Consider the following 27,260-nt stretch of genomic DNA (forward strand, 5'->3'; position numbering starts at 1 on the left):
TCTTCTTTCCCCTTTACAACCAGGCTTCGACTCAGTGGCCACTGCCAGGATCTTTTATAAGCTGATGCTGCGGCTGGGCTTCCAGCAATTCTATATTCAAGGCGGAGACTGGGGAGCCCTGATCTGCACCAACATGGCCCAGCTGGTGCCCAGGTGAGGGTGGCTGTCAGGCGTGTGTGTACGTGTGCAGGTGTGTGTGCACAGCCCATGTGAGGTGGATGTGCAGGGAGGCGGGTTATGCACGCCAGGCCCTGCCTGGGAGTAGTGTCTGAGCCTTGGAGCAGGGGCCACACAGGCAGGATATGTGTGGGCCCAGGGGAGACAAGGGAGGGTCCCCATCATTCAGCTCTGCCTGGGGCACTTCGACGTGGATCTTCCCTCCACTTGATGTCACACAGGATTGGTGACTCTGGGCCAGGTTCCCAGGCAGAGAGGGCCAGTTAGAGGAGGGGAAAGTCGGGGAGTATACCTTTCTGATGGACCAAGTCCCGGGAGAGGCCTGACCGGGACCTGCCCTTCCACCATGTGGTCACCCCAGGGGGCAGAGGCCGAAGAGGGCTGGCCCTGTGCTCTTCAGCCCTGTGGCCTCTTTCTCCTCCATCTCTGCCCCTGTCGCTTCCCCATCCTTGATGCTACCCAGCCTCCCCTGGCCCTTCTCTGCCCTCAGCCACGTGAAAGGCCTGCACTTGAACATGGCATTCATTTTAAGAAATTTCTACACCCTGACCCTTCTCCTGGGACGGCGTTTTGGGAGGCTTTTTGGCTACACCAAGAGGGATATGGAGCTGATGTACTCCTTAAAGAAGATCTTCTTCAACTTATTGAGGGAGAGCGGCTACCTGCACATCCAGAGTACCAAGCCGGACACCGTAGGTGAGTGGGCAGGCGGAGGGAAGCCTGGCTCAGTGGTTCGGGTCGGGTGGGCTTACATCCATTCCATTCAGCAAGGCTCCCAACCGGGGGGAAGCCTCACCCACCCCAGGAACACAGTTCACGGGGTGAAAACCTCTTGTGAGAGACTCAGAGTTCCTTCCACCCTTACACGGCATTTCTCCACAGACACGAGTGATGCGTGGTCATAAAATTCCCAAACAACTCCACTGAGCGGCATCAGTGTTCCTGTTGGCTTTGACCCCTGGTCCCTCCACCCCTGAGCCCAAGTCCTACAGTGAGAAGCAGAGGGATGGACAGGGATGGGGGGAGGACGAAGCCTAGGGCTCTTTAGGCCTGGGGCTTTGGGGGCAGGAGGGTGCCCCAGGGCCTCGGGGGAGTGTCCCCAAGACACTGAGGAGGGCCCAGCAACCGTTTCTGCCATCAGGGCCCTGTTAAGGAATAATATATATATATATTTTTTGTGGTACGTGGGCCTCTCACTGTTGTGGCCTCTCCCGTTGCGGAGCACAGGCTCCGGACGCGCAGGCTCAGCGGCCATGGCTCACGGGCCCAGCCGCTCCGCGGCATGTGGGATCTTCCCGGACCGGGGCACAAACCCGTGTCCCCTGCATCGTCAGGTGGACTCTCAACCATTGCGCCACCAGGGAAGCCCAGGAATAATATTTTTTTTAAGATATTAATCACACAGCTATACTTTGTGTGTGTGTGGGTATACTATATATTTTGTCAATAAAGTAATTTACAAATGTAAATTAAAACCCCCCAAATATTTAAAAAGATAAAATCATACAAATAAAAAATGAACACGTGTCAAAGATTTTATTTAACTCATTAATTAATAAAGGAACTAGTAAAATGTAAAACAGAACAGTTCGAAGGCAACTGGGAACACTAAAGTAAATTTGCTAATAGATGCAAAACTTGTCAAAATCCACAGGGTAAAACTCAAGTAAATCTCCACGGGACAAATATATTTTTCTTTTAGTTTTTTTGAGATATAACTGACATACAGCACTGTATACATGTAAGGTGTACAGCATAATGACTTGACTTACATCTGTTGCAAAATGATTAGCACGATAAGTTTAGTTAACATCCAACATCTCACAGATACAAAAAAAAGAGGAAAAAAATGTTGTTTACTATGTGATGAGAACCTTTAGGATCTACTTTGCTTCTCTGTGAACAAGAATCATTTGCATTCCTATCAGTTTTCAACAATTTACGGAGCTGTAAAAATAGCTCTAAGACAAGGGAAGAGGGATCCCCTTGACAATCACATGACCCCAGAAGGGTCCACTAGAAATTCTTCGAATTCCACTCAGAGGATACCCAGAAATTGTTTTGCCCATTTCCAAGTCTTTTAGAGTTTCCATGACAGTCTCATGCTCACACACGTTAGGCAGCTCATGATAATAATAACAGTGTTTTATAAAACCAGTTTTTTTTTCCTCTGATTATAAAAGTAACCCATGTTCATTGTCAAAAAATTGAAAGATGCAGAAAAGCACAAAATAGAAAAGACAATCGTCTGAAACCTCTCGTCCTTCCCTACCTCTCCTCTCCCAGACCTGCAGAAGAACTTGCTAACATTTTGGTTGATGAATGTTTGCAAATGGGATCTGTCCATATAACCAGCACGCACTCAAGAAACAAAGCATGACCCACCAGCCCAGAAGCCACCTGTACCCTCTTCTGGACACTACCCATCACGCCCAGGGCAGCCAGCCTCCTGACCTCTGACAGATAGATTGCTTTTGCCTGTTTTTATACTTTATATGCCTTGGAACCCTCAAATAGGTGCTCTTTTGAGTCTGGCTTCTTTTGCTGAATATTTTGTGAGATCCATCCATGCCATTTTTAATGCTTGCTCAGTCTTTGAGCTTATGAGTGGATCAATATCATCTGTAACTGGTTCCCTAGTTTGGACTTTTGGTTGTTTCTAATGTTTCACTAATCATAGAATAGAAACCAAAAAAAGCCCACTTTTTAAAAACAGCATTCATATGTATTTCTCGTGGGGATCCTACAAAACCTGGAGTCGTAGACTCTTCAGTTTGAAGCAAGTTGCCCGTGTAGCGTATGGATCCCTAAGAAGTAGTGGGAGAGGTGTTACCCCTTCCAAGGCCAAGGGTCAAGGAAGTGAGGTGCTCCTAGAGTTAGGGCAGGGCTGTGCTCTGACGCGGGCTTCCTGCCCACGGTGCCGCTCCGGGGGCCCCAGGCCTGAGCCGCTCGCTTGCTTCTTCCCGTGTCAGGCTGTGCTCTGAATGACTCTCCCGTGGGACTGGCTGCCTATATTCTAGAGAAGTTTTCTACCTGGACCAATCCAGAGTTCCGAGACCTGGAGGATGGAGGCCTGGAGAGGTGAGACCCCGTCCACCCCTGCTGCTGACACCGCCTTCCTTACCCACCTCCCTTCTCGCCATCTTCATCCCTGCCTGCTTTACCTGGGTGGGATGGTCAGCAAGTTCCATCTGTTGCTGGATGTCCCACAAATCCTCACCCTGTGGCCAGCCTAACCCTGATTTTTGGATGAGGAAGCTGAGGCCCAGAAAGGTCTAGCCTCACAGTGGAGGGGTCAAGAATAGGATGCAGGGCTCAAGACTGTTCTGGTTGCTAAGCAGCCTCCTCCTGGGACCGGGGCGTCCAGAGGGCAGCAAGAGCCTCTTATTGGCCAAGACGTGGGAGCAGCCCACGGCCCCTGCCCCCGAACCCCGGCAGAGCCGGGCCTCATGGCCGTAGGAATGCATGCTCTGTGGAAGCTGGTCTTGCAGGGTGGCTGCAGAAAGAGTGGGGAGGCCGTCCTGTCTCCCGAAGCCTTGGAGGCTGCAGCCTCGACAGCGCAAGATTCCTGGGTCCCTGGTCTGACCTAAGCTTCATCAAGGTTGGTCTTGACCCACCTTCTCCAGGGCCCATCCCTTTTGTTATTGCTTCAGAGACACAGAGAGTGCCCGATACAGTGCTAAGATGTGGAAAAGAGTGAATGGATCTGGCCCTGGAAGTAGGGACTTTGTCTAAGCCATGCCCTAGCCCCAGCACCTGGAACAGCACTGGGCATATAGTTGGTGCTCAATAAATACTTGTCTAATGAAATGAGCTCTAAAGATACATGCCAAGAACTGTGGGGCATAGAGAAAGGAGGATTCACTCTGTTTAAGGGACAGGGAGGGGTAATGACTGGGAGAATCTATTTGATCTGGGCCTTAAAGGATGAGTAGGAGTTTGCCAGGTGGAAAGGGCGAAGAAGGGAATTTAGGCAAAGAGAAGAACAGAAGCAAAGGTTGGAGTGATTAAAATGCATGGTGTACTTGGAAGGGGTAACTTGTCCAGAGGCTGGAGCAGGTACAGTGGAGCCAGACCACAAACTCATTCCTACAGGCGGGTCCTCCAAGAGCCTCACCCTGGGATTTGTCTCCCCCGCCCCACACTGGGCAGCACCCAAAGGTCAATGGAGTGCCACCGGGAGCACCTTGGCGAGGGGTCCGGCCCTGCTTCTTGCACACAAGTACCTGGAGCCAGATGTGAGGCCGGCCCGACCGCCCGCGGGCTTCCCCCTTCAGCTTCTGCTTGGCTGCACCAAAGCTTTGAGCAGGGGACAGACGTGATCAGATCTGTGTTCCATAAGGGACACAGATCTTTTTGCAGGAGGGTGGAAATGGTTGCTGTGGTAGTTTTCAAGCTGTGGTCAGAGCTGTAGGGGTGATGGAAGCACTTGGCCAACTTGCCAAAAGCCAGTTCACCCGTTTATTTATTTTTAAAAATTTATATATTTATTTTTGGCTGTGCTGGGTCTTTGTTGCTGCGTGCGGGCTTTCTCTAGTTGTGGAGAGTGGGGGCTACTCTTCATTGCAGTGCGCAGGCTTCTCATTGCGGTGGCTTCTCTTGTTGTGGAGCATGGGCTCTAGGCATGCAGGCTGCAGTAGTTGTGGCGTATGGGCTCAGCAGTTGTGGCACGCGGGCTCCAGAGCGCAGGCTCAGTAGCTGTGGCGCACGGGCTTAGTTGCTCTGCGGCATGTGGGATCTTCCTGGACCAGGGCTCGAACCCATGTCCCCTGCATTGGCAGGTGGATTCTTAACCACTGCGCCACCAGGGAAGTCCCAGTTCACAAGTTTAAATGCTTCTTTTAACTGTTCAGTTTCCATTGACTGGTTTTCATTTTGTTATCAAAATTGCATTTAAAAAGACGTTCAGGACATCCCTGGTGGCGCAAAATGTGGTTCTAAGGATAAAAATGTAATTGACCAACTGCATCTAAATAGCCGAAGCAAACAAGTAAATTAAGCAAACTGACCATTTTGGGCCAATTGGCTTCTGATGAATCAACGAAGCTAACTGCATACAGCTGAGGAGGCTGGCAGGTGGAGCAGCAAATGTTCTTTTTTATTTTATTATTTTATTTATTTATTTATTTATTTATTTATTTTGCGGTACATGGGCCTCTCACTGTTGTGGCCTCTCCCGTTGCGGAGCACAGGCTCCGGACGCTCAGGCTCAGTGGCCATGGCTCACGGGCCCAGCCGCTCCGCGGCATGTGGGATCTTCCCGGACTGGGGCACGAACCCGTGTCCCCTGCATCAACAGGCGGACTCTCAACCACTGCGCCACCAGGGAAGCCCGCACGTGTTCTTTAATCCAGGCAGCAAGGATGGGGTGGGAATGCAGGAGTGAGGGCAGCAGGGCTTGGCGGGGACACAGACAGGCTGAGCTCATTTTCGTCACAGACATGCCGAGCGGGAGATGCTGGCAGGATGCCTGGGCGCAGGTGTCCACTTGGTAACTGGGCTCACAGATCTGGAGCTCAGGTGAGGGGTCGAATTGGAAGGAGTTATTTCCACTGTCCTCTTGGTGAATTAGTAGCTGGAGCCACAGGGTAGATCTCCTCAGACAGAGTGCAGCAGGGCAGCATCCAGGGTTGCTGGGAGGAGCCTTATTGGCTGCTGAAGGACCAGAAGTGAGAGAATCTGGGAGGACAGACCTGGTGAGAGGGCCCTACCTGCGAGGCCTGGGCAGCAGGGACAGTTCCAGTGTGCAGGGTCAGGAGGCATGGGAGAGATGGCAGGGGCGGGAGAGAGGGGCAGGGGTATGGAGCGAGGGGAAGGCCTGAGGGCATCCGGGGTTGGGGGGCGGGTGACTGACGTTTGGGCCTGAAGAGGCAGATGGAGGCATTTAGGGCCCAGGACAAGAGGCGACAGCTCTCCTAAGCCCCAAATCTGGACTCAAGCAGGGAAGGGTATGGGGGGTGGGAGCTGCTGCCCCATGAACTTGGATCTCCTCAAAGAGGCAGGCAGGGCAGGCGGGAGGCTGTGGGTGAGCACACGGCCGTCAGGACCTGCTGAGGAGGTGGCAGCTGAGGTTGGAGAGCGTGGCGTCAGTAGTGCTGGAGTCCCCTCACGTCTGTGGACTGTCGGGTGGGCTCAGGGTGGCAGAAGGCCCCCAGGGTGAGGGTACTGAAGGGGTGAGTGATGGCAGGGGAGCGAGAGGGCAGGGGAGGCCATATGGAGGGCTCCGGGGGCTCTGGACACAGGCCGGGCTGAGGGAGCCCAGCAGCAGGAGAGAGAGAGGGCCGGGTGGGCCCAGGAGGAAGTGGGGCTTCCAGTCTACAGGCCACATGCTCCAACATTAGGTACCAAATGATTATTTCCTTCCAGAGTGTGGGGCTCTGCAGTCTGGGTGGGGTTCACCTGCTCAGCAGTTCCCAGGCTGGAGAAGAAAGGGGTGTCCCCTGCTGAGTGGGTGTGGCGGGTCTCTGCAGGAGCCCATGGCTCCCTCCTGGGGTGACACAGGTTTGGCGGGAGGCAAGCTGGGGGCTAGTGAATAAAATGCCCCAGGAGCTGCTGACCCTGCCCTTCTTCTCCTGGTGTCCGGTCAGGGCAGGATCGGGGCTTCTGAAGCCCGCCTGGAGATCAGGTTTGGCTCAGGGCCTGGCAGGGTGGGCCCCCCTGAGGATGGTCTGAAGGTGGCCTGCACTGAGGTCCCAGGTGTGGGCACCACCTCTGAGCAGGGTTTGCAGCATCCTACCCACCGACCTCCTGGCTACCCAGCGGTGACCAGCCAAAGCCTCTGGGTTCAGTTGACTTCACCTGCTTCACCCCTTCTGGCCTGAACCGTTAGGCAGGTCAGGGAGGGGGCTGGCTGACACCACCCAAGATGACAGCCTGCCTTGTACATGGCCATCACTCTGCATTACCTGTCGTCACGGTTATGGTGACGCTGGGCCAGGACTGCCTGTGGCACGGGGATAAGATCGCCAAGCTGGCAGTGAGGCCTGAGGAGGGAAGCCAGGAGGGCATAGCGCCTGGCGTACAGCTTGAAAGTGGCGGCCCTTATTTGTCATACAACTGCACCTGGCACTGAGAGGGGCCTTCCGGCCTGCTTTCCCAGGAAGTTCTCCCTGGACGATCTGCTGACAGGCGTGATGCTCTACTGGACGACAGGCACCATCACCTCCTCCCAGCGCTTCTACAAAGAGAACATGAGGCTGGACAATAGGCACGAGGGGTAAGTCCGGCTGAGCCCGGAGCGGGGCTTCTGAGGAGGGTGCCTCCAAGGCAGGGAGCAGGGGAATGGCCTGGCCTTGGACCCGAGGGAGGACGTTTGATGCGGTAAAGTACAGCCTAGCCTTAGGTGCGCACCGGGAGTGTAAGATGAGAACACAATTTAAAGGCCAGGGGCGTTGGGAGAGATTCCTGTCATTAGAAGTAGCTCATGGAGGGAACACCAGGCCTGGCCCCCAGACATCCCGAGGGGCTCCCGCAGGGCCGGGAGGCTGTCCTAGGGTGGCGGTGATGGCTCTGGGACTTCCCCGGAACCCTTTCCTGATCTCACAGGGAGACTCTCAGGCAGCAGCAGAGGGAAGGGGGGGGGACAAAGGTGGGAGTTAGAGGCTGTCCCACCCCACCTCGGTGACGCTGTCCAGCTGGGGCAGCCCTTCCAGAAAAGAGGGCCCCAGAGAGGACTGGAATTGAGGTGGGCGGTTAAAACCCTGGGTCTGTCCTTCTATGGCTCCACGTGGGCGAGCGAACTGAACCCCCAGCCCCCTGAAGCCCTGCCTTGGGGGAGAGGGGGACCAGGACACAGCTTCCCCCTCAGTGGGATCTCTGTCTCTTCCAGGATAAAGGTCCACGTGCCCATGGGCTTTGCTGCCTTCCCTTGTGAGGTAATACACGTCCCAGAAAAGTGGGTGAAGTCCAAATACCCGAAACTCATCTCTTATTCCTACATGCCCCGTGGGGGCCACTTTGCTGCCTTTGAGGAGCCAGAGCTGCTCGCCCAGGACATCCACAAGTTCGTGGGGCTGCTGGAGCGGCAGTGACCCCGGCGGGGACCGGCTGTCACCTCGCAGGCAGCCCCTGCCCTGGCATGGCAGGCTTCCTCCCGACACCCACCGTTTTCCCCGGAAGCCCCCGGTCTCCCAGCCCAGCTCCCAGTAGAAGTGAGGCTGGCAGGGAGGCCCCCTCCCAGTCCTCTGTTGGCGGAGTTGCCCCTTTCCCCAGGAATGTGCTTGCTTCCATCCCCTGCCCGTGCTGGGACCCCGTGCTCACCCCTCCACACACACTCCCCACACACTTTGTTAAGCAACATGGCTTTGATGATAAATGATTTTCCTTCTAAGAGCGGCTGGAACAAGTGACATGTCGAGCCCCTGCCCCACGTGGGGTGCCCCTTCCAGCAGAGCTGCCAGGTCTGCACTGGGGCCCTTGCTCCAGCCTGGCCAGGAGAGGCAGGACGGGCCGCTGGGGCCGGCGGGAGGCCACTCTGTCTTCCCAGGTGCCGCCCGAGGCAGCTCTGAGCAGAGGCAGTGAGGCCGAGTGACTGCCGGGGACCTGCCCGCCTCGCCTGAGCGGGGATGGAAGCGGCCTCCCAGCTCTGCCCACCGGCACCCGTCACACCAGCTTGTGCCTCTGGCAGTAGGGAGGCAGCTTCTCCGGCAGGTGCCCAAAGGTGCGTCCCAAGCCGCGGGATCCCGTGGGGAGAGAAAAAGCAAGAGGCGGTGCCCCTCCTTCTGTGGCCATAGCGCTCCCTTGGCTTCAAGGAGGCCCTGAGCACTGCTCCCTTTGGAGGGAGCAGACAGATGGAATCAAGGGCTGGAGGCTGAGCCCCACGCACTGGGCCCCGAAGAGGCGGCATCTCACCAGTCTGGCTGAATGGGCATTTTATTAGTGGTCCTCATTGTCTCTGCCAGCCGCAGGGGACCCTGACCCAGCCACAGTGTCACTGGCAACGTGACAGAAAAACACAGAACCATGGCAGGGACGTAGAAGGAGACTGGGGCAGCCCAGCACCGGCCCGCTCCCGTCCTGCGCCCTGCGGCTCGCTCCTGGGGGCCGGGGGGCAGGGGTGTGAAGGGCCTGATAGCCAGAAGGGGAAGCTGGGATGGACCTGGACCATCATCTGGCACCCATCTCAGGCCTGCGGTTGCTGCAGACTCTTTGGTTATCAGTTGTGTGTGTGCCCGGAGGAGGGGGGCAGTGTCTGAATGCTCAGAGGGAGAAGGTCTTCCACATGGTACCTCCCCCTCTTGCTTGATACAGTCACCACACTAATGGGTTGGAGGAACACAGTGCCAACACACGATCCTGCTGAAAACCATCGGGGCATCATCCCGGCCACAGGGCTGAGCACTTATGCAGAAGGGGGACTTTTGGAAATAAACAGAGCCTCGGGCAAGCAAGGGAGAGTCCAGAGCTGCACATCCTGCCCTTACCACTGCTAGGACTGGAAAAGACCACCACCTGATGGCAGTCCCGCACTTCCGCCTCAGCCAGGGGCCAGAGCCCCTTTCTGCTCCCATCTTGTTAGAGCTGTTGTGCTTAAAACAGGTGGAAAGAAGTCCTGACTTGGTTGAGGTTGGAGTCAAGCCACTTCTCCACCTGTGTCTCTTCCCCTCCCCACTCCCCGGGTCTGGACCAGCCCGGCAGCTCCCCGGCCCTCAGGCCTCCTGGCGGGCGGCCGCCACGCTGTCCGCAGGGCTCTGATCCAGGCACTGCCGTGGGACGGTCCCACTGATGTTGTGGATGGCGATGGCACCGTAGGTCTGCTGCTGCTGCGGGGACAGGGCTGTTTTCTCCGAGGACAAGCTGTTCAGAATCCGGGGCACGTAGGACTGCCAACAAATGGGGGTGTTAGTGCTTGGGTGGGGTGGGCACGAGAGTCCCTATCCCGTTCCTCCCGTACCGCCCCGCCTCCCTCCAGCCGGAAGACACAGAATGCTCGTGAAGGACACATAAAGAAATAACATCAACCTAGGACATCAGGACCTAAACTATGCCAACTGCAGATTTTCCTAACAGCCAGAGCAAATCAGAACACACAGTCACAGTTCTCCTGGTCATGCAGAAGAAAGCGCACACACCAATTTCTCAGAGGAAACGAAACTCTTCCTGGCACTGGATTCTAGAAGAACTTCTCACTCTGTGTAGGAAACAGCTCTGTCTACACAGGGCAGGCTTAGAATGCTGTCAGCGGGACTTCTGAGCAGCTGACCGACTCTGTGCAGGTTCTGTTTCCTCTCAATCCCAGCCTCCAGCTGCCGACCTGAACCAGGCTGGGAACGAGGGATCTGCATCAGCCCCCTGCCCTGTCTGGCAGGCACAGTCACAGGTGTGCCTCTGGGTAATGAATCTTCCTGAAACCTCCTCTGGGGCTGCTCCAGAGACAGACACTGACACCCGAGAGGGAGCCACTGGAAAGAATGCTGCTGCTGATCTAGATCGGCGCTGTCCCAGCCCTGTCTGTCAGGCCGGGCGGTCACAGCTCCGGGAGCCTGTGGCTCCACCCTCCTTTCCCAACCCCACCCTAGGAGCAGGACCCTGGAGGCCGGAAGCAGGGAGAACCAGGAAGGAAAGGAGTCCTGGTGTCTCTCTAACACTGTGCCCCCCCTCCATAGCAGGTAAAATGTTCATTTGTTGAATTCAGAGGGGAGTTAGTGTGACACCCTCTAGGTGCCTAGCAAAGGACCTCACACAGGCAGGTGCTGGCGAAATGCTCTGATAAAGCTTCATCAAACCGCAGGGCCTTGCCATATGGCTTCGCTAAAGGCCCAAGCTCACCAAGCATTAAATATGCAGAGAAGGAAAGTGAGCAGGCAACTGAAACGGAGGGAGATGGGTATACATCATGGCAAAACTAATTATCTTCTGGTGATGGGTGTGGCTTCACACATGCAAGAGACAACATCCGGAGGACCAGGGACCAGGGATTCCTTTTCAAATGACGTTAATTCAGAAACCCGCCTGGCACGTGATCAAGGGACTTCTGTCTTAACAGGAGAGGATCAAAGCAGGTTTGCAGGGCCCATCTGGTCGGGGCCGGTGCAGATGCTCATGCTTGGCTAAGAACCGCACTTACCGTGAACGGTGATGGCACGTGGGCCCCTGCCTCACTTCCTTTGTCACTTGCCGATTCTTCCGTCTGCAGACAACAGCAAAAACTTGCGATGATAAACAAAACCGATCTTCCTGAACTAACACCCTCTAAACAAACAGACTATTAACACCCAGAATAATAGTACCAGCTGGCACAAAGCTCCCCGCGGCAGCCCAAGAGAGGATGGTGTGGGCAGTGCAGGGAGCAGGGAAGGGGGCAGGGAGGGAAGCTACACATCACACCCAGCTACCCACGCCTTCCCCGTGGATAAATAAAATCTGGAGAGGGCCGTTGATCTGTTGATCTGGGAAGAGGTGGAGACGGGATGGAGGATGAAGCCACCATCTTCTCCTCCCAGACCCTGGCCGGGCAGCAGGGGGGAGGGGCCCTTTACCTTGTAGTTCAGAGGGCTGAGGTGCTTGAAGCATCCAAAGCAGGTGTAGGCCAGGCAGACCAGGATGGTAAGCAGAAGCACCAGGAAGGTGAACACGGTGAGGGGAGCCTTCAGACCTGGGGACAGAGAGATGCCAGCCTTGGCGGGGGGGAGGTCACACCTGGTGCAGGAACCGTGTGTGGCTTCTCCCTCAGGCCGAAGACGAAGAGAAGGCATCAGCCGCCCCCTTCCCACCATCTCCAGCAGCTGGGATGGTATCTTCACAGGCAGGGGCACAGAGAGTGACCCACTGAACAGCTGGCGTTATCCCTGGTCGGATTTCAGGTACTGGGGCACCGGGTCAAAGGCAAGTTGCCAGCTCCCTTGCCGGGTCGGTTCCCTCCGGTCTCCAGTGCCCTCGGCAGAGTCACACATCTCTTCTGCCTCTTCCTTTTTCTCAAGAGTGGCAGTTCTCCCTCCTGCATGTCCCCACTGCCTCCACACCGTGAAGTGTGAGTACCTGGGCCCATCCACACCCGCAAAGAGCATCGCGGACGAGCTTCCCCCTCTCTGGTTCAGCCCCTTCATAGCTGGTAAAGGGACCATCTTCTCTGTGAGGCTGTCTGGGGCAATCGACCTGGCCTTCACCAGGTTACACCTGACCTCAGGATAGCTTGGAACTGGGGTGTCGGCGCTGTACCCAACCAGCCCTCACCCTTGGGGTACCACCTTCTGATTGGACACCGAGTTGATGCTCTTAAAACAGGAAGGGATTTGACTGGCTGGTGTGGATGCGGGAATAGGAGGCTGGGTGTTGCCTCCTGCCCTCCACCCCCGCCCTAGTCAGAAGGGCCACTCACCCAGGCGCAGGAAGGAAAAGAAGTAGAGCCAGAAGAGGCACAGGATGGGAGCGGCCAGGGCCTGGTTCACGGCTGCGAAGTGGATTCTCTTCTCCAGCTTTGCCGGGAGGTAGGCGAAGTAGAGGTTGTGCCGGTCGACCATGTGCTTGAGCAGGATGTAGATGAGGCCTGCAGGGCCAGGGCTGTGAGCTGGACGGTGGCTGGGCCGCAGGGGCCACTCGACGCCCTTCCTCCTGGAGGTGGCTACTTGTGCCGGGAGCTGGGCTGGGCTGGGCTGCATGCACACGTGCCCGTCCTGGCTCCTACTGCGTCTTCTCCTTCTCTTTCTCGCCCCGCCCCGCCCCCCCGTCCACCTCTCCCCCTCTCTCCTTCCCCACCTCCCCTCCCTCCCTCCCAGCCTCTTTCTGACCCAGGGAGTAGAGGTGTCTGCGCTGCTGTCCCCACGGAACATTGAAATTCTAGGACCATTTTGGGGAAAGAAGCGATTTTACACCCAGAGGCCTGGCCTCAACTTCCTCCCACGCTGAGCCCCCCTCCTCTCATCCCTCAGTGCTCCCACGCTCCTTTCCTTCTCCCACCCAAGCTGACCCCCTGTACCGTCACTGCCAACAGATGCCCAAGCGTCTAAACCCAGGGATGGCACAGGAGGTGGGTGGGTGCTGCCTTTTCTATCATGTCAGGTTCTTTAAAAACATTTTTTGTTGTTGTTTTGAAGGAGTAATGCTATCGTAGATCTTTAAAAATAGTACGAGGGCTTCCCTGGTGGCGCAGTGGTTGAGAGTCCGCCTGCCGATGCAGGGGACGCGGGTTCGTGCCCCGGTCCGGGAGGATCCCACGTGCCGCGGAGTGGCTGGGCCCGTGAGCCATGGCCGCTGAGCCTGCGCGTCCGGAGCCTGTGCTCCGCAATGGGAGAGGCCACAACAGTGAGAGGCCCACGTACCGCAAAAAGAAAAAAAAAAAGTACGAGAGTATACAGGGAAAACTAAAACTTCCTCCTTTCCCTAAACCACAGCTATCACTGCCAACAGTCTCCAGGGTGTTCTGTTTCCTTCCAGACGCTTCCATTTGTCTGCCAGCTCCTGATGGTGTATTTTAATTGCAAGACCTTGACCTTGTAAGTCAAACAGTCCTAAGTTCATATCTGGGCTCTACTCCTCACTAACAAAGCGTTAAGTGCTTCATCTGTGAAAAGGGGACAGAAACAAGACCTGCCTTGAAGGATCGTGAGAGAATTAAGTGTGACAGTCCACGTGGAGAGTGACAGTGGCTGCTAGAGCCAGGACACAAACACGAGAGCCTCCACCAGTGCTGCCGGCACTGTGCCAGCCGCTGCCGGAGGGTCAGCCAGGAATGAAGCGGTCAGCCGGCAGAGGCCCTCAGCCCAGGAGGGGTACTAAGAGAGCTCGCAGTTTGGAAGGCCCGCGGAAGGAATCCACGAGAAGTGAAATTAAATGTGGCGTCCCCTGTGGCTCCCTGGCAGCTTCTGGTTCCTGGGGCTACAAGAGGCCCTCTGTCTGTGGGGCTCCACGACGCCCTGCTGATGGCTGTCAGCCATCCGCCTACCCTGGGACCGGCCCCAGGAACACTCACCGAACGGCACGATGATGGGGCAGGTGATGCTGTAGGCCATGATGACGGTGAAGACGCAGAGCATCCACGCGTACATGGCTCCAAACTCGTACTCGAAGGCCTGGTTCTGGGAGGGGGAGGTGGTGAGGGGCTTAGGGGTTTGGTCCACACCAGCCCGCCTCTGTGCACTCCAAGTGGTCGGGGAGAACACAGTGCAGGAGGACTTTGGAAGTGGGAGGCTCACCGTGCCCCTCACCTCTCAAGGCCCCTGCTGTCCCTCCACAAGCCTCCTCCAGCTGCACCTGGCTCACACCCAGACCTCAAAAGGCACAATGACTCGTGTTTTCGTAGTGTTTCTCTTGTTCTAATCCTGTCTACACAACAGGCCTGTGAGCCCCCGAAGGGCAGAGGGGCTACATCTGACTGTAGAATGATACTCCACAGACTCTGTCAGACCCAACATCACTCCGCCCCTTCTAGCCGTGTGTCCCGGGCCAAGCACTTGACCTCCAGGTGGCTTAGTCTGTGCGTCCGCAAAGCAAACTCCAGTAGCGCCCATCTCACGGCGGGCTCTGAGGATTAAATGACAGGATGCAGGGCTTCTCCTCTTATGGTTCCCACAGTGGCAAAGGAGAATAAAAGAGAACCCCACACACCCAATTTAGAGAGTCCTGGAACAAATGCCACCAGCCCAAAATGCCTTGACCTCTGTAGTAATCTAAGAATTTATGCAAATGAAGGTCCATGGGAAAGAAATGTGTGTGTGTGTGTGTGTGTGTGTGTGTGTGTGTGTGTGTGTGTGTGTGTGAGATCAGCCTGGTTAAAATGCAAAAATCCCCACTCTCTCCTCCAGCCCGAGTCAGTGTGGAGGATGACCTAGCCAGGCCCTCACCCAGGCTTCTTACACCTCCTCTCCTCACAGCCCTGGGCCCAGTTGAGAGGCCCTGAGCAGAGTGCCCGGCACTTAGCAGGCGGCTGGGTGAACGTGGGCGGCGGGGAGGCTCTGGGACGAAGGCGGCGCCCACCCCCAGCCTCTGTACCTGCTTGATGTTTCTGCGGTCGGCTGCAGTCTTGGCCATGACCATGCGGAAGGTGTAGAGGATGAGGCCGGGCAGCCGCAGCAGCTCCATGCCGTTGCCAATGAAGGCCGAGGCGATGACATAGTTCACAAAGAAGGCGCCCTGGTCGGGCAGGAAGACGCACCTGGGGAACCACTGGGTGTGAGAGCTGAGCGCCCCAAGAGGGAGAGGGGCCCGTGACTGAGCAGAGACGGGACTCAGAACTGACCACGGATTTGGCCATCTGGAAGTCACTGTCAACCTAGACCCGAGCTGGTTGGGTATGGGTGTGTCTGTCTGTGGCTGCCAGCTCCCAAGTCCTCAGTTTACCCAGCGAGAACCCATTTAAGAAAATTCACTCTATCCTTTCAGATAGGCACGGCCAGGCTTCCCTGTGAGCAGTCCTTTGGAAAAGTCTATCTTGGACATTCGGGCCTACATTAGGACTTAAAGTATAGTACAGTAGGGGCTGGGGATGAATCCCAGCTCTGTCGCTTAACTAGCTGGGTAGCCTTTTTTTCTTCAGCATGTCTGGGCCTCAGTCTCATCTGTAAAATGGAAATAGTCAAATTTCTGACTCAGAGCTTGTTTAAAGATTAAATGAAAGAAAGAATCAAGCATTTAGCATAGCATCTTCTTAAATAACAGCTATTTACTATTAAGTGGGTTCGGTACAAGTTGAAAATACTAACGAGGACACACATTAGAAATAAGTTCAACTCCTCTCTCCTAGCAAAAATGATCCTGGACCAGACAGTCATTCTGGTTGCAGTGTTAATTATTATTCTCCTTCCCCCTTCCCTGGCACCACTGAGACCCAGCAGTTCCTTCTCCCCAGGCGGTTCTGTTCTCAGTAAGTAAGTTTCAAAGAATGAATGAGAACGCCACTAATTGAGTTTCAACCTAAAAGATTAACCACATTTCTGCACTTGTAGCACAAAGTGGGTCAGTTCCCCCGGTGCAGCCCCGCCAGGAACCTGTAGTGGTGCGGGGAGTCCACAGGCCCTGAAGGACAGACAACCCTCCCCCCACTGCAGCCCCAGCCCCAGCCCCTGGGGGACGTGGCTGCAAAACTCAGCGTGGCCGATACTTACTCCAACCTGACAGAGGCCTCCGAGGAAGTTTTATCAAAGAGCCACCGGAAGAAAAAATCCAAACTGAAAGAAAAATGAATCCCGTAAGAACTTATTTCCAACAGTCCATGTGATCACTGCATATGTTTTCATTTTCTTCTACTTTCTGTTTTTTTTTTTTAAAAAAAGGCCAAATCTCAAGATCTACCCTGGTTCTCTAAGATGCTACTTATTATACCATAACTCATCAGGGCCTGCTTTAACAGAAACTTCCTTCCTCAAAATAACCAAAGCCATGATGAGACCCTCTCCCTAAGTGGAAGGTCCATGGTAAGTTTCATTTTCAAGCTTTTTTTTTTTTTAAGGCAGAAAGATCATATCTCTGGAAGAATCAGTGGGCCGGCACACTTGCATGCCAAGTGAGTGTGACCGGTTCAAATGTCGTCAGGAATTTGCAACCACTCCCAAAGCATCTGCATTTTCTTGAGGACAGTGTTCTCTGTTGTGACCCTGGTTCTGAATTTAGAGCAGGAGGTGGTAATATGTACCTGGTGAGGCCCAGGGAGGGCAGAATCAGCACCATGAAGATCAAGAATATGTAGACCTTGGTCATCATGATTCGGTTTTCCCCTGACCTGCAGGAAGTCAGAGGTGAGCCGTCACAGTCCCTCAGGTGCATCGGGCGTCCCCAGTAAGGCCCCGGCTGTATGCCCATCGCGCTGGCGGGGAGGGGGCATCAGAGACACCCACCTCAGGGGCGAGCCCCAGGGAACTCACTTGGTCCAGTGAGACTCCAGCACCGTAGAGTAGTAAACGACAGTGGGCAGCAGGGCTGAGAAGGACCACAGGAGGAGGGTTGGGAAGAACTGGCTGATGATGGGGTCCTAGAAAACAGTCCACAGCAGAGAGAGCTGTGAGCCCTGGGGGCTTTGGGCCATGACCTGTTGGCATGGTGACTCAGTGACCTCTGGGATTTGGCCAGAAGCAACACTGTACCTGGTACAGGGTAGATAATGTCGGCTGAACAGACAATAACAGCACCTGACATTTGTACAGTGCTTTCTTTTTCTTTTTCTTTTTCTTTTTTTTTTTTTTTTTTTTTGCGGTACACGGGCCTCTCACTGCTGTGGCCTCTCCCGTTGCGGAGCACAGGCTCCGGACACGCTGGCTCAGCGGCCATGGCTCACGGGCCCAGCCGCTCCGCGGCACGTGGGATCTTCCCGGACCGGGGCACGAACCCGCGTCCCCTGCATCGGCAGGCGGACTCTCAACCACTGCGCCACCAGGGAAGCCCCAGTGCTTTATTTTTCTTATTTTTATTTAAAGAAGATTTTTGGCCACGCTATGTGACATTTGGGATTTTAGTTCCCCCACCAGGGATCGAACCTGTACCCCCTGCAGTGGAAGCATAGAGTCTTAACCACTGAACCTCCAGGGAAGTCCCTTTATAGCTCTTTAGAGTGAAGAATGCAACTTCACATACAACTGAACTCCACTTGTCTTACTGACCAGAGAGATAACCTCCTCCATTCCCTATAGAAAGCCAATGACGGACGCCAAAGGAAGACAGAGCACTGACGGCCAGGGCCCTTCCCCAGCCACCTGACCCAGTCGTAGCTTCCCAGAACTGCTTCGTGATTGTTCCCAATCTCATCTATGCCTGTTGTACTTGTTATTGCAATTACATGGTTCGAGTAACTTATTACCTTCTCTGATAAAAATGAGCATAGCAATAGAGAGATTTCTTTGAAAACTAAGTTGGGTACATTGGAAAGACTTGATAAAGGCCAATTTCTCAAAAACGCTGCTGAATTAGATGAGAGTGAATTAACTGGAAAAGACCAAGGGAAATGAAATCTAGGAGGGTTCTATACTTTGAACGGCTTTGCAAGTATCTTTAAGTTCTTGCTTGACTGTGAGAAAGCAAAACTAGAATCACAAACAATGAAATAAGCGTGTGTTTTATATAAAATACACAAAGGGGAAATCCAGTCAGCAGATCCTTCCTCAAAAGAACAGGCCTTGACCATACATCAAAAGACTGGCAAAGGAATAAACATGTAGATGCTTTAAATCTAAACAAAACTTACGTATTTTTTATTATCTATTGAGTCATTTGATCATCACAACGGCCCCATGGGTATAACATAGCAGAGTGTTATAGAGGACAAAGCCAGTTTTTAGAGGAAATACCAAGGCTCAGAATTCCTCAGCTAGGGAATGGCAGAGCGAGGACCAGGCCCTCAGGCCCCCCAGCCCACTGTGCCCTCCCAGAGTGGGATTAACCAAATGCCAAGTGGAAATGAAAAAACAAAAAAGGATGTGGAGTGATATTTCAGCAAAGCCAACTGTGGGAAACCAAGTAGATGCCATTTTAGGGAGTGTTCAGCAGATATCAATTCATCTAAGATCCTTAAAAATCATTCATCACACACACACAAAAAAATCATTCATTACCTATCTAGAATAAGGACCTTTACAACAGGATTATCAGAAACTGAAATATAAAAAGAAAACTTGATTCATGACCCTGCCACCCCAATCAGAGAAGCGCTTTGCATCCTTTGCTACCCACTCCCCGTAGCAGCCATCCTGCACACACATCGCTGGCACAGCACTCTAACCACTGCTGAGAGAGAATTTCATATTCTGCTTTTATCGTAAAACCCCACGTCTGCCACAAAGTCTATACAGTTTTTTAATGGATGCTTAACAGCCTGTCAGACTGAATATACCTCATTCAACTCCTAATTCTACCCCTACTGGTGAACATTTAGATTGATTCCACTGTATCTATGTCTCTACAGTTAACACATATACACACACACATACATACACTTACATGTACACATAAAGTATGTACACACATGTATATCTACATAACGTTACTATAAAGACATTGTAGTACATGTGGCCATGCCTGCTCAGGGGCTTCAAAGCACATGAGCCGAGTAACACGGCCTCTGGCTTCAGTGGCCCCCACGGCTCTTGGTCTCATTCCTCCCGCACCCGCCGTGCCCTCTTGGCAGAGGCCCTGCAGAGTGGTCACTCACATTTAGCGCATGGATGGGTTTGGTGACGTTGAACTTGTCCATGGTGGACAGGATGATGGAGGGCGTGGTCAGGAAAAACAGCCCCAAGAAGAGAGTGAAGTTGATGCCCAGCCATTGGAACCACCAGCGGAGGCCCTGGATAGAGAGGTTCTTCCTGCAGAGGGGAGGACACAGGCCTTGGAGGTTTATCTCTCAGGCTCTGGCCACCTATGACACCTACAGTGCCCACGGCTTGGGTGAGTCAGAAGGTCAAATTTAGGCAAGGCAAGAGACTAGACTGAGGGCTCTGGCTGAGGGTCCATCTTGACCTTGGGAGCACAGGCAAGTGTCCTGCACCGACCTTCAGCTATAGGAAGGTCGAATTTGGGGTCCCTATGAGCTCAGAGGGAAAACAGGTTATCTGCAGCTAGAGTCTGGGAGCCAGAACCTACTCGAAGAGATGCCATGAGCCCCCCAGCAGACCAAACAAGGCTGCAACGTGGCACTTTTCAGACACACTAAAGACACGTGACTCCCCACGGGGCCGTGAGCTGTGGTGTGAGCTGGAGGGAGGCGGGGGACAAAAGCAAAAGGCGCAGCTGGAACCCGCCCTGGCTTCTCACCCCACCAGGAGCAGACCGACAAACCAGTCCCAAGTTTAGAAAGCTCAGTGAACCAAAGAGCAGAAATGCCAGGGGCTGAAGTACAGCCCGGTGGAGATGAGCGCCCAAACCCTGCTCTGGACCAGGAACTGAGGCCAGGCCGGATGGCGAGCCATGCTGGGGCCTCTGCGGGGCTGTCCTCACCCTCGGCATCGTGCTTAAGGCTCCTGTGGACACAGCTCGGCTCACCAGCTTGTGGCCCAGGCTAGAGAGGCGGCTGGCACCTAACCGAGGGCTGCACTGTCTGTTACAGCAGCCTCGAGCCACAGCAGGCTACTGCGTGTTGAAATGTGGCTGGTCCAACAGAGATGGGCCAGAAGTGGCACATACACGCTGGATCTCAAAGATGCTACGTGTGAAAAGGAGACTGCAAAACATCTCAATTAAAAAAAAACTGATTACATATTAAAATGATAATATTTTAGATACAGAGGGAGAACTCTTATTAAAGTTAATTTTAACAGTTTCTTTTTTTTTAAGACCTGTTTCTTTGTTGTGTTTTTTTTGGTGTTTTTTGGCCTCACCGTGCACCTTGCAGGATCTCAGTTCCCTGACCGGGGACTGAACCTGGGCCATGGCCGTGAAAGCCTGAAATCCTAACCACTAGGCAACCAGGGGACTCCCTAGTTTCTTTTACTTTTTTTAATGTGGCTAAAAGGAAACTTAAAATTACATATATTGCTCCCATTATAATCCTACCAGACACTGCTGATACCGGGGAGAAACAATGAAGTCCTGGCTGTGGACACACCACCCACCCCCATCACGCCTCCCACCCCCTGCCCAGAGGGGTGCAGGAGAGCATGAGTGTCTCTCTGAGTGCCAGGTCACACCTGTGCTTCCAGGTGACTTGGGCAACCCTGCAGGGCCCCCAGGCCCCATTCCCGCCCCTTGCCGGCCTGGGGGCTCACCAGCAGATGTCTTCGGGGTAAGCGGCGAAGCTGACCGTCCACTTGGAGATGCAGAGCTCTCTGCTGTGGGAGGATGGCTGCGGGTCACTTTTGCACTGAAGGCCCTGACACTTGCAGGCATTGAAGTCCTTCAGGATGCTGCCAGGAAATGTAGAAATGGCCAGGGTCCAGACCCCTCGGGGTACCATGTACCCACACAGCAAAGAGGACCGTGTGAGAGTGGGAGCCCCATGGCACAGGACCTTTGCTTTATTATTAGTTTATTATACTTATGCTATAATTAGTGCCATGAAAGAGATGCCATTCTTAGCACATTATGTGCAGAATTTTGCTGAATCCTCAGGACAACCCTCTAAGCCGGGGATTACCATTCCTATTTTACAGATGAGGAAACTGAGGCTCTCAGAGTTAGGTTTTGCACCCTGTCTGTCTGACCCCAGCTCCCACGCTGTTGGCATTGCCCCAACATAGGGTTCCTCCTTGCGGCCCCCCTCTGCCCTGCCCATGAAGCTGGACATCCCGCTGCCAGGCCCGGGGCCTCACTTTTCCACTCCCTCACCTCTTCCCAGGCCCCATAGCAGCATTAGACTGCATCACCTACGACTCCAAGATGCCCCTCCCTAGGACTCCCACCCCCACCCTCTCCACTCCTTCCCTCTTTAGTCTCCCACAAAGAACCCACCAGCGCCCCTACTCCTGTCTCAGAACACTCTTCCTCTTTCCACTGGCCTCGTCCCCACCCCAGCCTCACTTGAGAGTCTGCAAGGCACAGCCGGGAGTCTGTTCCCAGGGTTCACGATGCACAAAGCAGGGAAGGCAGGGGAAGGAGCATTTGCTGGGTCAGCTCCTTTCCGTCTCCCTCTAACGACCCCATCCCCTGCTGCCCCCGAGGCGAGACGACATGGAGATCCCAGGCATGAGAGCGTTTTAGGAGCTAGAGCTCATGCCAAGGTGCACTATGAAAACCCACTCCCTTGGGCCAGGCTCTCAGCAGCAGTGAGCATCCTGGAGTGCCCAGAGGTATTCCCCCACAGCAGTGCATTTGTAGGGAGATGGGAAGGCCACGCACAGAAGGAAGATCTGTGGTTCCAGAGTGGGTACATGAAAGAGGGTGGCATCCACCCCACCTGGTGAAATGCTGGCTCATAGAGGCAATGGGATCCCTGGGGCAGCTGGTGAGAGCCCGGCAGTGGGTAAGGCCATATCAACCCAAGAGGGGCTCAGCTGGAATCACCCATGCCCAGCTGTCACACAAACATCGGCCAGGCCTCCCCAAGGGAGTGGGTGTGGATGGCTGCCCCCAATCCCAGCCACACCGGCAGAAGGAGACGGAAATGCTACAAATCCCAGCGGTGGCGGTCCAGCAGTACCGTCTCTATCCAAGAGGGACAGCAATTTAGCTGGAGGCAGACAAGGAACATGCCCACACTCACTAGGTGGCCATGGACTTTTCCTGGAAGGTGACGAAGGCCATTCCCAGGGGCTGGTCCTGGACCCTGCATTCCTCTTCTGTGATCCTCTCCGTCAGCCTGTCCTTCATGCGCGTGTAGTAGGCGATGGCATCCTCCTACCAGAGGACACATCCCCTTGTGATGACACGGCCCTGTGCAGGTCTCGGGGGACCCAGCGCCCACGTTCCCGGGGGGTGTGGGCCCTCACCCACTCACACCCCTTCACTTCACAGCAGCAGAACTGGCCACAGGGCTTGGGGTTGATGAGGGTCTGCTGGCCTGTCTTCATCTGCAGGTTTGTGTAATAGGTCAGGCTCTTCTCTGTCTTTTTTCTGCAGTGGGAGGGACAAACTTCAGACTCGCAATCCTGTGGTGTGACTCACAGAGCCACTCCCCTCCTTTCCTCCCTACGGGGTCCGAGGCCAGCAAGGAAGGAGGATGGCATCTCAGAGGGAAGGAGTCAGAAAGGTGCAGGCCAGCTCAGCCCATGCCCGCCCACCCTGCCAGCCCTCCCTTACCTCTCCCTGCACAGGTAAATCAGCTTGGCCACGTTGTAGCACAGCTGGACCTCCACCACTTCACACGTGGGGTACGCGTCCCTGTGCCCAGGGCAGATCAGAAGCAAAAGATAGCCATTGGAAAAGAGAACCCCCCAGGCAGGAGAGACCCCCAAGACTCCAGGGGTGGCAGAGCAATTACACTGCTCATTTCTGTGCCAGGGGAGACCTCTTTCCTCTTTGTCTTTTACCGAAGGGGGAAATTTCGAAATGTAATACAAAGAGGTCCTTTTAAATAGCATGAAAGTAACTGCCTGAAACTGACAAGTTTATACCCACTTGGCTTTAAGTCAGTCAGTACTTCTCCTGAAGAAAAAAAATAACACTATTCATTACCTCCTCTACCCATGCAAAGGAGTAAATTTATTGTTTGCTCTAGGTCATTTCTACTCTGGACCTTCACTGAAATCCTATTCCGTTTGTGACCCTTTTGAAGATCACAGACCTTTTTGGTCTCATGAAAGCAAAGGACCCGCAGCCCAGTAAATGCATTAACTTATTTGATCCTCGCCATAACCTGTGAGGTTTGTGTCCCCATTTTACAGATGAGGACAATATGTGTCGGAGAGGTAAAACGACTTGTGCCCAAGATCACACAGCTAGTGAGTGTCTGAGCCAGGAAGTGAATCCAGGTGGCCCAGCTCCAGGGCCCATGCCTGTACCCAGCGTACGATGCTCCCTCACCATATACGCAAAATCCTATGTGCAACTCCTGGGCATTCCTGAACCGTGTAAATCCCCACCTACTACTTGCTAGGCACTGGGATGGAGCCTGGATAAGTTTACATTTTAGTGAGAGAGAGAGACACAGCCCATAGACATGTCAGGCAGACAATTTCAGGTCCCATTATGAGCTTTGCGGAAGAGAACAATGGTGTAAGCGTCCCTTCTACAAGGCAAATTCACACATCAATCCCCATGGATTGCAGCAGTGTTCACTAAGAGGGCTGCCTGAAATAGGAGAAAGTGTGATTCAGTGTTTGTAGTGGGAATGAGAGGACTTTTTTTTCTCTTTAAGGTAATATATTAAGTGGAGCTACTGTTTCCAAATGTTGCCTAACAGGAAACTTTGGGGAGCTGTTTCAAGGAATAGAGAAAAATGATTCCAGTACCCAATGTTTATGTATAGAAAAATATTTCTAAAATACTTAGAGTTTCTAAAAGAGAGGTTCGTCAATAAATTTTAAACATTCATTTTGCAATTCTGTTTATACTAATAATGTGCTTAGCAAGTGTTCTTCATAAACAGTGCCAAGCCACAGCCAGCCCCTAATCCGTACTACAAATTAATGACTGCTGATGAGGAATGAATACAGCCTGAAACCTCAGCTCCCTAGCCCAGGTGCAAGTCCTCCAGCCCAGGGTCCCGGGAGCCTTCCCGGCCTGCTCTCCCCCGACCATCCCCTTTCCCGAAGCTCCATGAGATGCCCTGCATTCATCGCACCATACACACAATTTCCTTCTCACAGGAAGGCCCTTCCTCTAGCCTCCACCTGCAGGTATCCCCGGTGCAGGTGCTCAGAGAGGCTGCTGGAAAGGAGGTTCTGCTGGGAGAGCTGTGAGAGAGCTCTGTGAGGACAGGGCTCCGGACACGGAGTGCTCACTCAAGAGACACGTGCTGAGCAGAAGACTGAACCACGAAATGCAGAGCGGGGCCCAGGTCCCTCCCCGCCTCCGAGACTGCTGTCTCTCGGGCATCTCTGCAAAGCTGACGCTGAGAAGCCCAGGGGGAATCCTTTTCTTTTTTTTGTTTGCGGGGAATGTGTGGGCGTGTTGTTTCTATGAATCTTTTTCTCTGCCCCTGAGCTCTCAAGATGTTTATCTGCCCCACACCCTGGCCTGTATTCTGGCTACTGCGTTCACGTGGGCAGCCGTGGCTGCCGGCAGAGGACGTGCCGCCCCAGCCCAGGCCCTCACAGCCCCAGGAGAGCCTGCCCAGAGCCGCATCCGCGGCTCTGTGGCTGGGCCAAGTCCTCTTAGGGTGTCTCTCCCCTTCCCTCCCGGTGGAAGCGGCCCTGCTCACCGGAAGTGGCTCTCCACAGTCTCCTTCTTCGCGTCTCTGGAGAGTCCTGTGATGAACAGGGTCCGTCTCACCTGCCGGAGAAACACACCAGGGAGAAAAGTCACCAGGGCAAGCCAGTCTGCCAGGGGGACACACCCTGTTCAAGCCTCCTCAAGGAAGACGATGGGGACTCAGAGGCTCAGGTGCTTGCCTTCCTAGCCTGACAGAGCCTTGAAGTCTCTTCTTTACATAGCATCTTCTTCTAGGCAGTCAAGAATAAATTTCCAGGGAATTCCCTGGTGGTCCAGTGGTTAGAGCTCTGCGCTTCCACTGCACGGGGCACGGGTTCGATCCCTGGTCAGGGAACTAAGATCCCGCATGCCATGCAGTGTGGCCAAAAAAGAAAAAAACATTTCCAAAGCAATTTCGATGAGCCTCCTTTGCATGACAAGAGACTGAGAAAGAACCCAGAAAGGGGAAGTGACTCAAATGAGGTCACACAGCAGATCAGAGGAGGACCCAGGCCTGGAACCAAGTAATAGAAACTCCCTCTCCCCCCATCAAGTTATGGGCTGCAATGAGAGAGGGAGCTGCTCTCAATTCAAACTTCTTGGAAGTTACTTAGAATCAGTAACTACACGCCCAAACCCCACAAACCTAAAGGCTAGTTGGCAAAATGGGGGGAAATAGCCAAATCCTAAAACAATCTACCAGACAAAAGTTTTAATGCCGATTCTGAGCACACATTTGCAAGCCTGAGGCCCCTCCTTACCCTCACTGCCATCGTGGTGCTGGGGAATAAGCCTGGTGCCACTCCTCCCCAGCTCCCACCTGAGACCCTCCCCAGCACATGTCCAGCCCCCCACCGCCCCTCACTCACCAGGTTCTCCTCTTTGTACTTGATGGACTGGGTATGGTGCCGCATGAAGCCCACAGTGAGGATGAGGTAAAGGATAGCGAAGATGGTGTGCAGCCAAAGGAGGTCATTGCTGCGGGGGAGGGGAGGGACACCACCTGCCATCAGGGCTGGGCTCCCAGACAGGGCTGGGCTTGGCTATCCTCATGGCACTGAGCTGAGGGCCAAAGGCTTCATCATAACAGATTCCTCCAACAGAGGTTGAGTGGCCAGTGCCCTTTAGAGAGGGCACTGTCCTGACTAATGAAGCCCAGCTCCACGGGGCCCTCTGTGTTTCCTAAAACCCGCTGCAAAACAACGGCGGCCTGGGGCGTGTCCATGCCCATAGCCCAGCAGCGGGCACCAACGGCAAAGAGGCTTTCAGACATTAACTCACTCACTTTGGACGACCTCTGGCCTATCCCGGGCTCCAGAATCCGCCCTCTCCTTGGTCTCACCCATCAGCACCCTCACGCCCCCCAACTTCGAACTCACTCCGTCTGTAGGTTTGCGATGGTCGTCCTCCCAAAGCTGTAAGGGTCTTTGTCTGCAGAGAAGCACAGATACTCAGTGGCAGGGTCACACTAGGGAAGTGGGAGGGGGGCAGCACAGCCTTGGTCTGTGGAGCTCTGAGAAGCAGCAGCATAAGATGTCCGAGAAGTCAGAGGACTGTATCCGGTCTTTTCAGAGCTACACCAACCAAGGCCTCTGCTTTACTCCAAGATGCTTCTGGCAACTTCTCAACCTACCAGGTGGGTAAAGTCAAAATCTGAATTCATCTTGCTTTGAGAGTCTTGTGGCATTCCTTGAGAAATCTAGAAACACCCTAAGCTGTTCCCAAAACCAAGGCTGGGAATCACTGGGCGTAAGAGGTGGATTCGTGATGGGGACGCTGGATTCCTGTGGGTGCTTGGAAACAGAACGCCACGCTCTGATTTTCACTTTGAGCAACACAGACATCTTCTGGATCCACTACTTGTGGCCTCCTGATTTGGGTGGGGGCAGGAAACTACAAAACACACTCTGAAAGCCCCTGATCAGTCTTGGGGTCTTCCTCCTACTTAGATATTAGGGGCCCCAGCTCTTGGCCCAGGTTTGGGGTGGCTTCTTCTCCAGATCTTTAAGCAGATGGAAAAGTTCAGAAAGTCACCCTGAGACCTTCTCACATCTGAATTTGAGCATGAATCCTGGGGTTCTGATCCACCACAATGAGGCCCTTTCCCCAGGGCTGCTGCTCTGCCTGGGCCCAACTCAGGCAAGATGAGGAGCCCTTACCCAGCAAGCTCCCCGAGAGGTTGACGGGCAGGATGACACACAGAGACAAGAAGCTGACCACCACCAGCAGGAAGATGATGTGTCTCTGGAACGACAGGTAGTGGATGGCGTCCTCCCCACACCACTCCAGGATCTGGTCATCTCTGGCCAAGACACACATGGAATCCTAGTGAGTAGTGGTAACAGGCTGGGATGCTCTCATTTAACCCTCATGACCGTCCATGAGGTAGGTCCCAATTTGATCTCCACTTTTTTAAATATGAGGAAACAGGTACAGAAACA

The 27,260-nt window shown here is 54.0% G+C and overlaps 2 protein-coding genes across 3 annotated transcripts in view; one reads left to right on the plus strand and one right to left on the minus strand.

The window, feature by feature from the left end:
* The window catches only part of EPHX1 (epoxide hydrolase 1), a 40,311-nt gene extending 31,805 nt beyond the window's left edge, over positions 1 to 8,506 (plus strand). For both annotated transcript variants that reach the window (XM_082833847.1, XM_082833848.1), the window contains exons 5-9: positions 24 to 153; positions 668 to 873; positions 3,150 to 3,258; positions 7,277 to 7,393; positions 8,006 to 8,506. In XM_082833847.1, the coding sequence (XP_082689973.1) occupies positions 24 to 153; positions 668 to 873; positions 3,150 to 3,258; positions 7,277 to 7,393; positions 8,006 to 8,207 (764 nt within the window). In that variant the 3' untranslated portion in view covers positions 8,208 to 8,506. The remainder of the gene's footprint in view (positions 1 to 23; positions 154 to 667; positions 874 to 3,149; positions 3,259 to 7,276; positions 7,394 to 8,005) is intronic.
* Positions 8,507 to 8,971: 465 nt separating this feature from the next.
* Positions 8,972 to 27,260, minus strand: part of TMEM63A (transmembrane protein 63A) — a 33,017-nt gene continuing 14,728 nt past the window's right edge. Inside the window, exons 7-24 of the mRNA XM_082834593.1 lie at positions 26,979 to 27,121; positions 26,199 to 26,250; positions 25,689 to 25,797; positions 24,830 to 24,900; positions 22,768 to 22,848; positions 22,458 to 22,581; positions 22,232 to 22,365; positions 20,799 to 20,936; positions 19,247 to 19,400; positions 16,971 to 17,077; positions 16,742 to 16,828; positions 16,215 to 16,277; positions 15,103 to 15,265; positions 14,084 to 14,189; positions 12,494 to 12,661; positions 11,655 to 11,770; positions 11,243 to 11,305; positions 8,972 to 9,998 (exon numbers count right to left, since the gene is read on the minus strand). Coding sequence (XP_082690719.1) covers positions 9,825 to 9,998; positions 11,243 to 11,305; positions 11,655 to 11,770; positions 12,494 to 12,661; positions 14,084 to 14,189; positions 15,103 to 15,265; positions 16,215 to 16,277; positions 16,742 to 16,828; positions 16,971 to 17,077; positions 19,247 to 19,400; positions 20,799 to 20,936; positions 22,232 to 22,365; positions 22,458 to 22,581; positions 22,768 to 22,848; positions 24,830 to 24,900; positions 25,689 to 25,797; positions 26,199 to 26,250; positions 26,979 to 27,121 — 2,053 coding nt within the window. The 3' untranslated portion in view covers positions 8,972 to 9,824. The remainder of the gene's footprint in view (positions 9,999 to 11,242; positions 11,306 to 11,654; positions 11,771 to 12,493; positions 12,662 to 14,083; positions 14,190 to 15,102; positions 15,266 to 16,214; positions 16,278 to 16,741; positions 16,829 to 16,970; positions 17,078 to 19,246; positions 19,401 to 20,798; positions 20,937 to 22,231; positions 22,366 to 22,457; positions 22,582 to 22,767; positions 22,849 to 24,829; positions 24,901 to 25,688; positions 25,798 to 26,198; positions 26,251 to 26,978; positions 27,122 to 27,260) is intronic.

The sequence above is a fragment of the Leucopleurus acutus genome, assembly GCF_964270905.1.
Source record: "Leucopleurus acutus genome assembly, chromosome: 2".
NCBI lineage: Eukaryota > Metazoa > Chordata > Mammalia > Artiodactyla > Delphinidae > Leucopleurus > Leucopleurus acutus.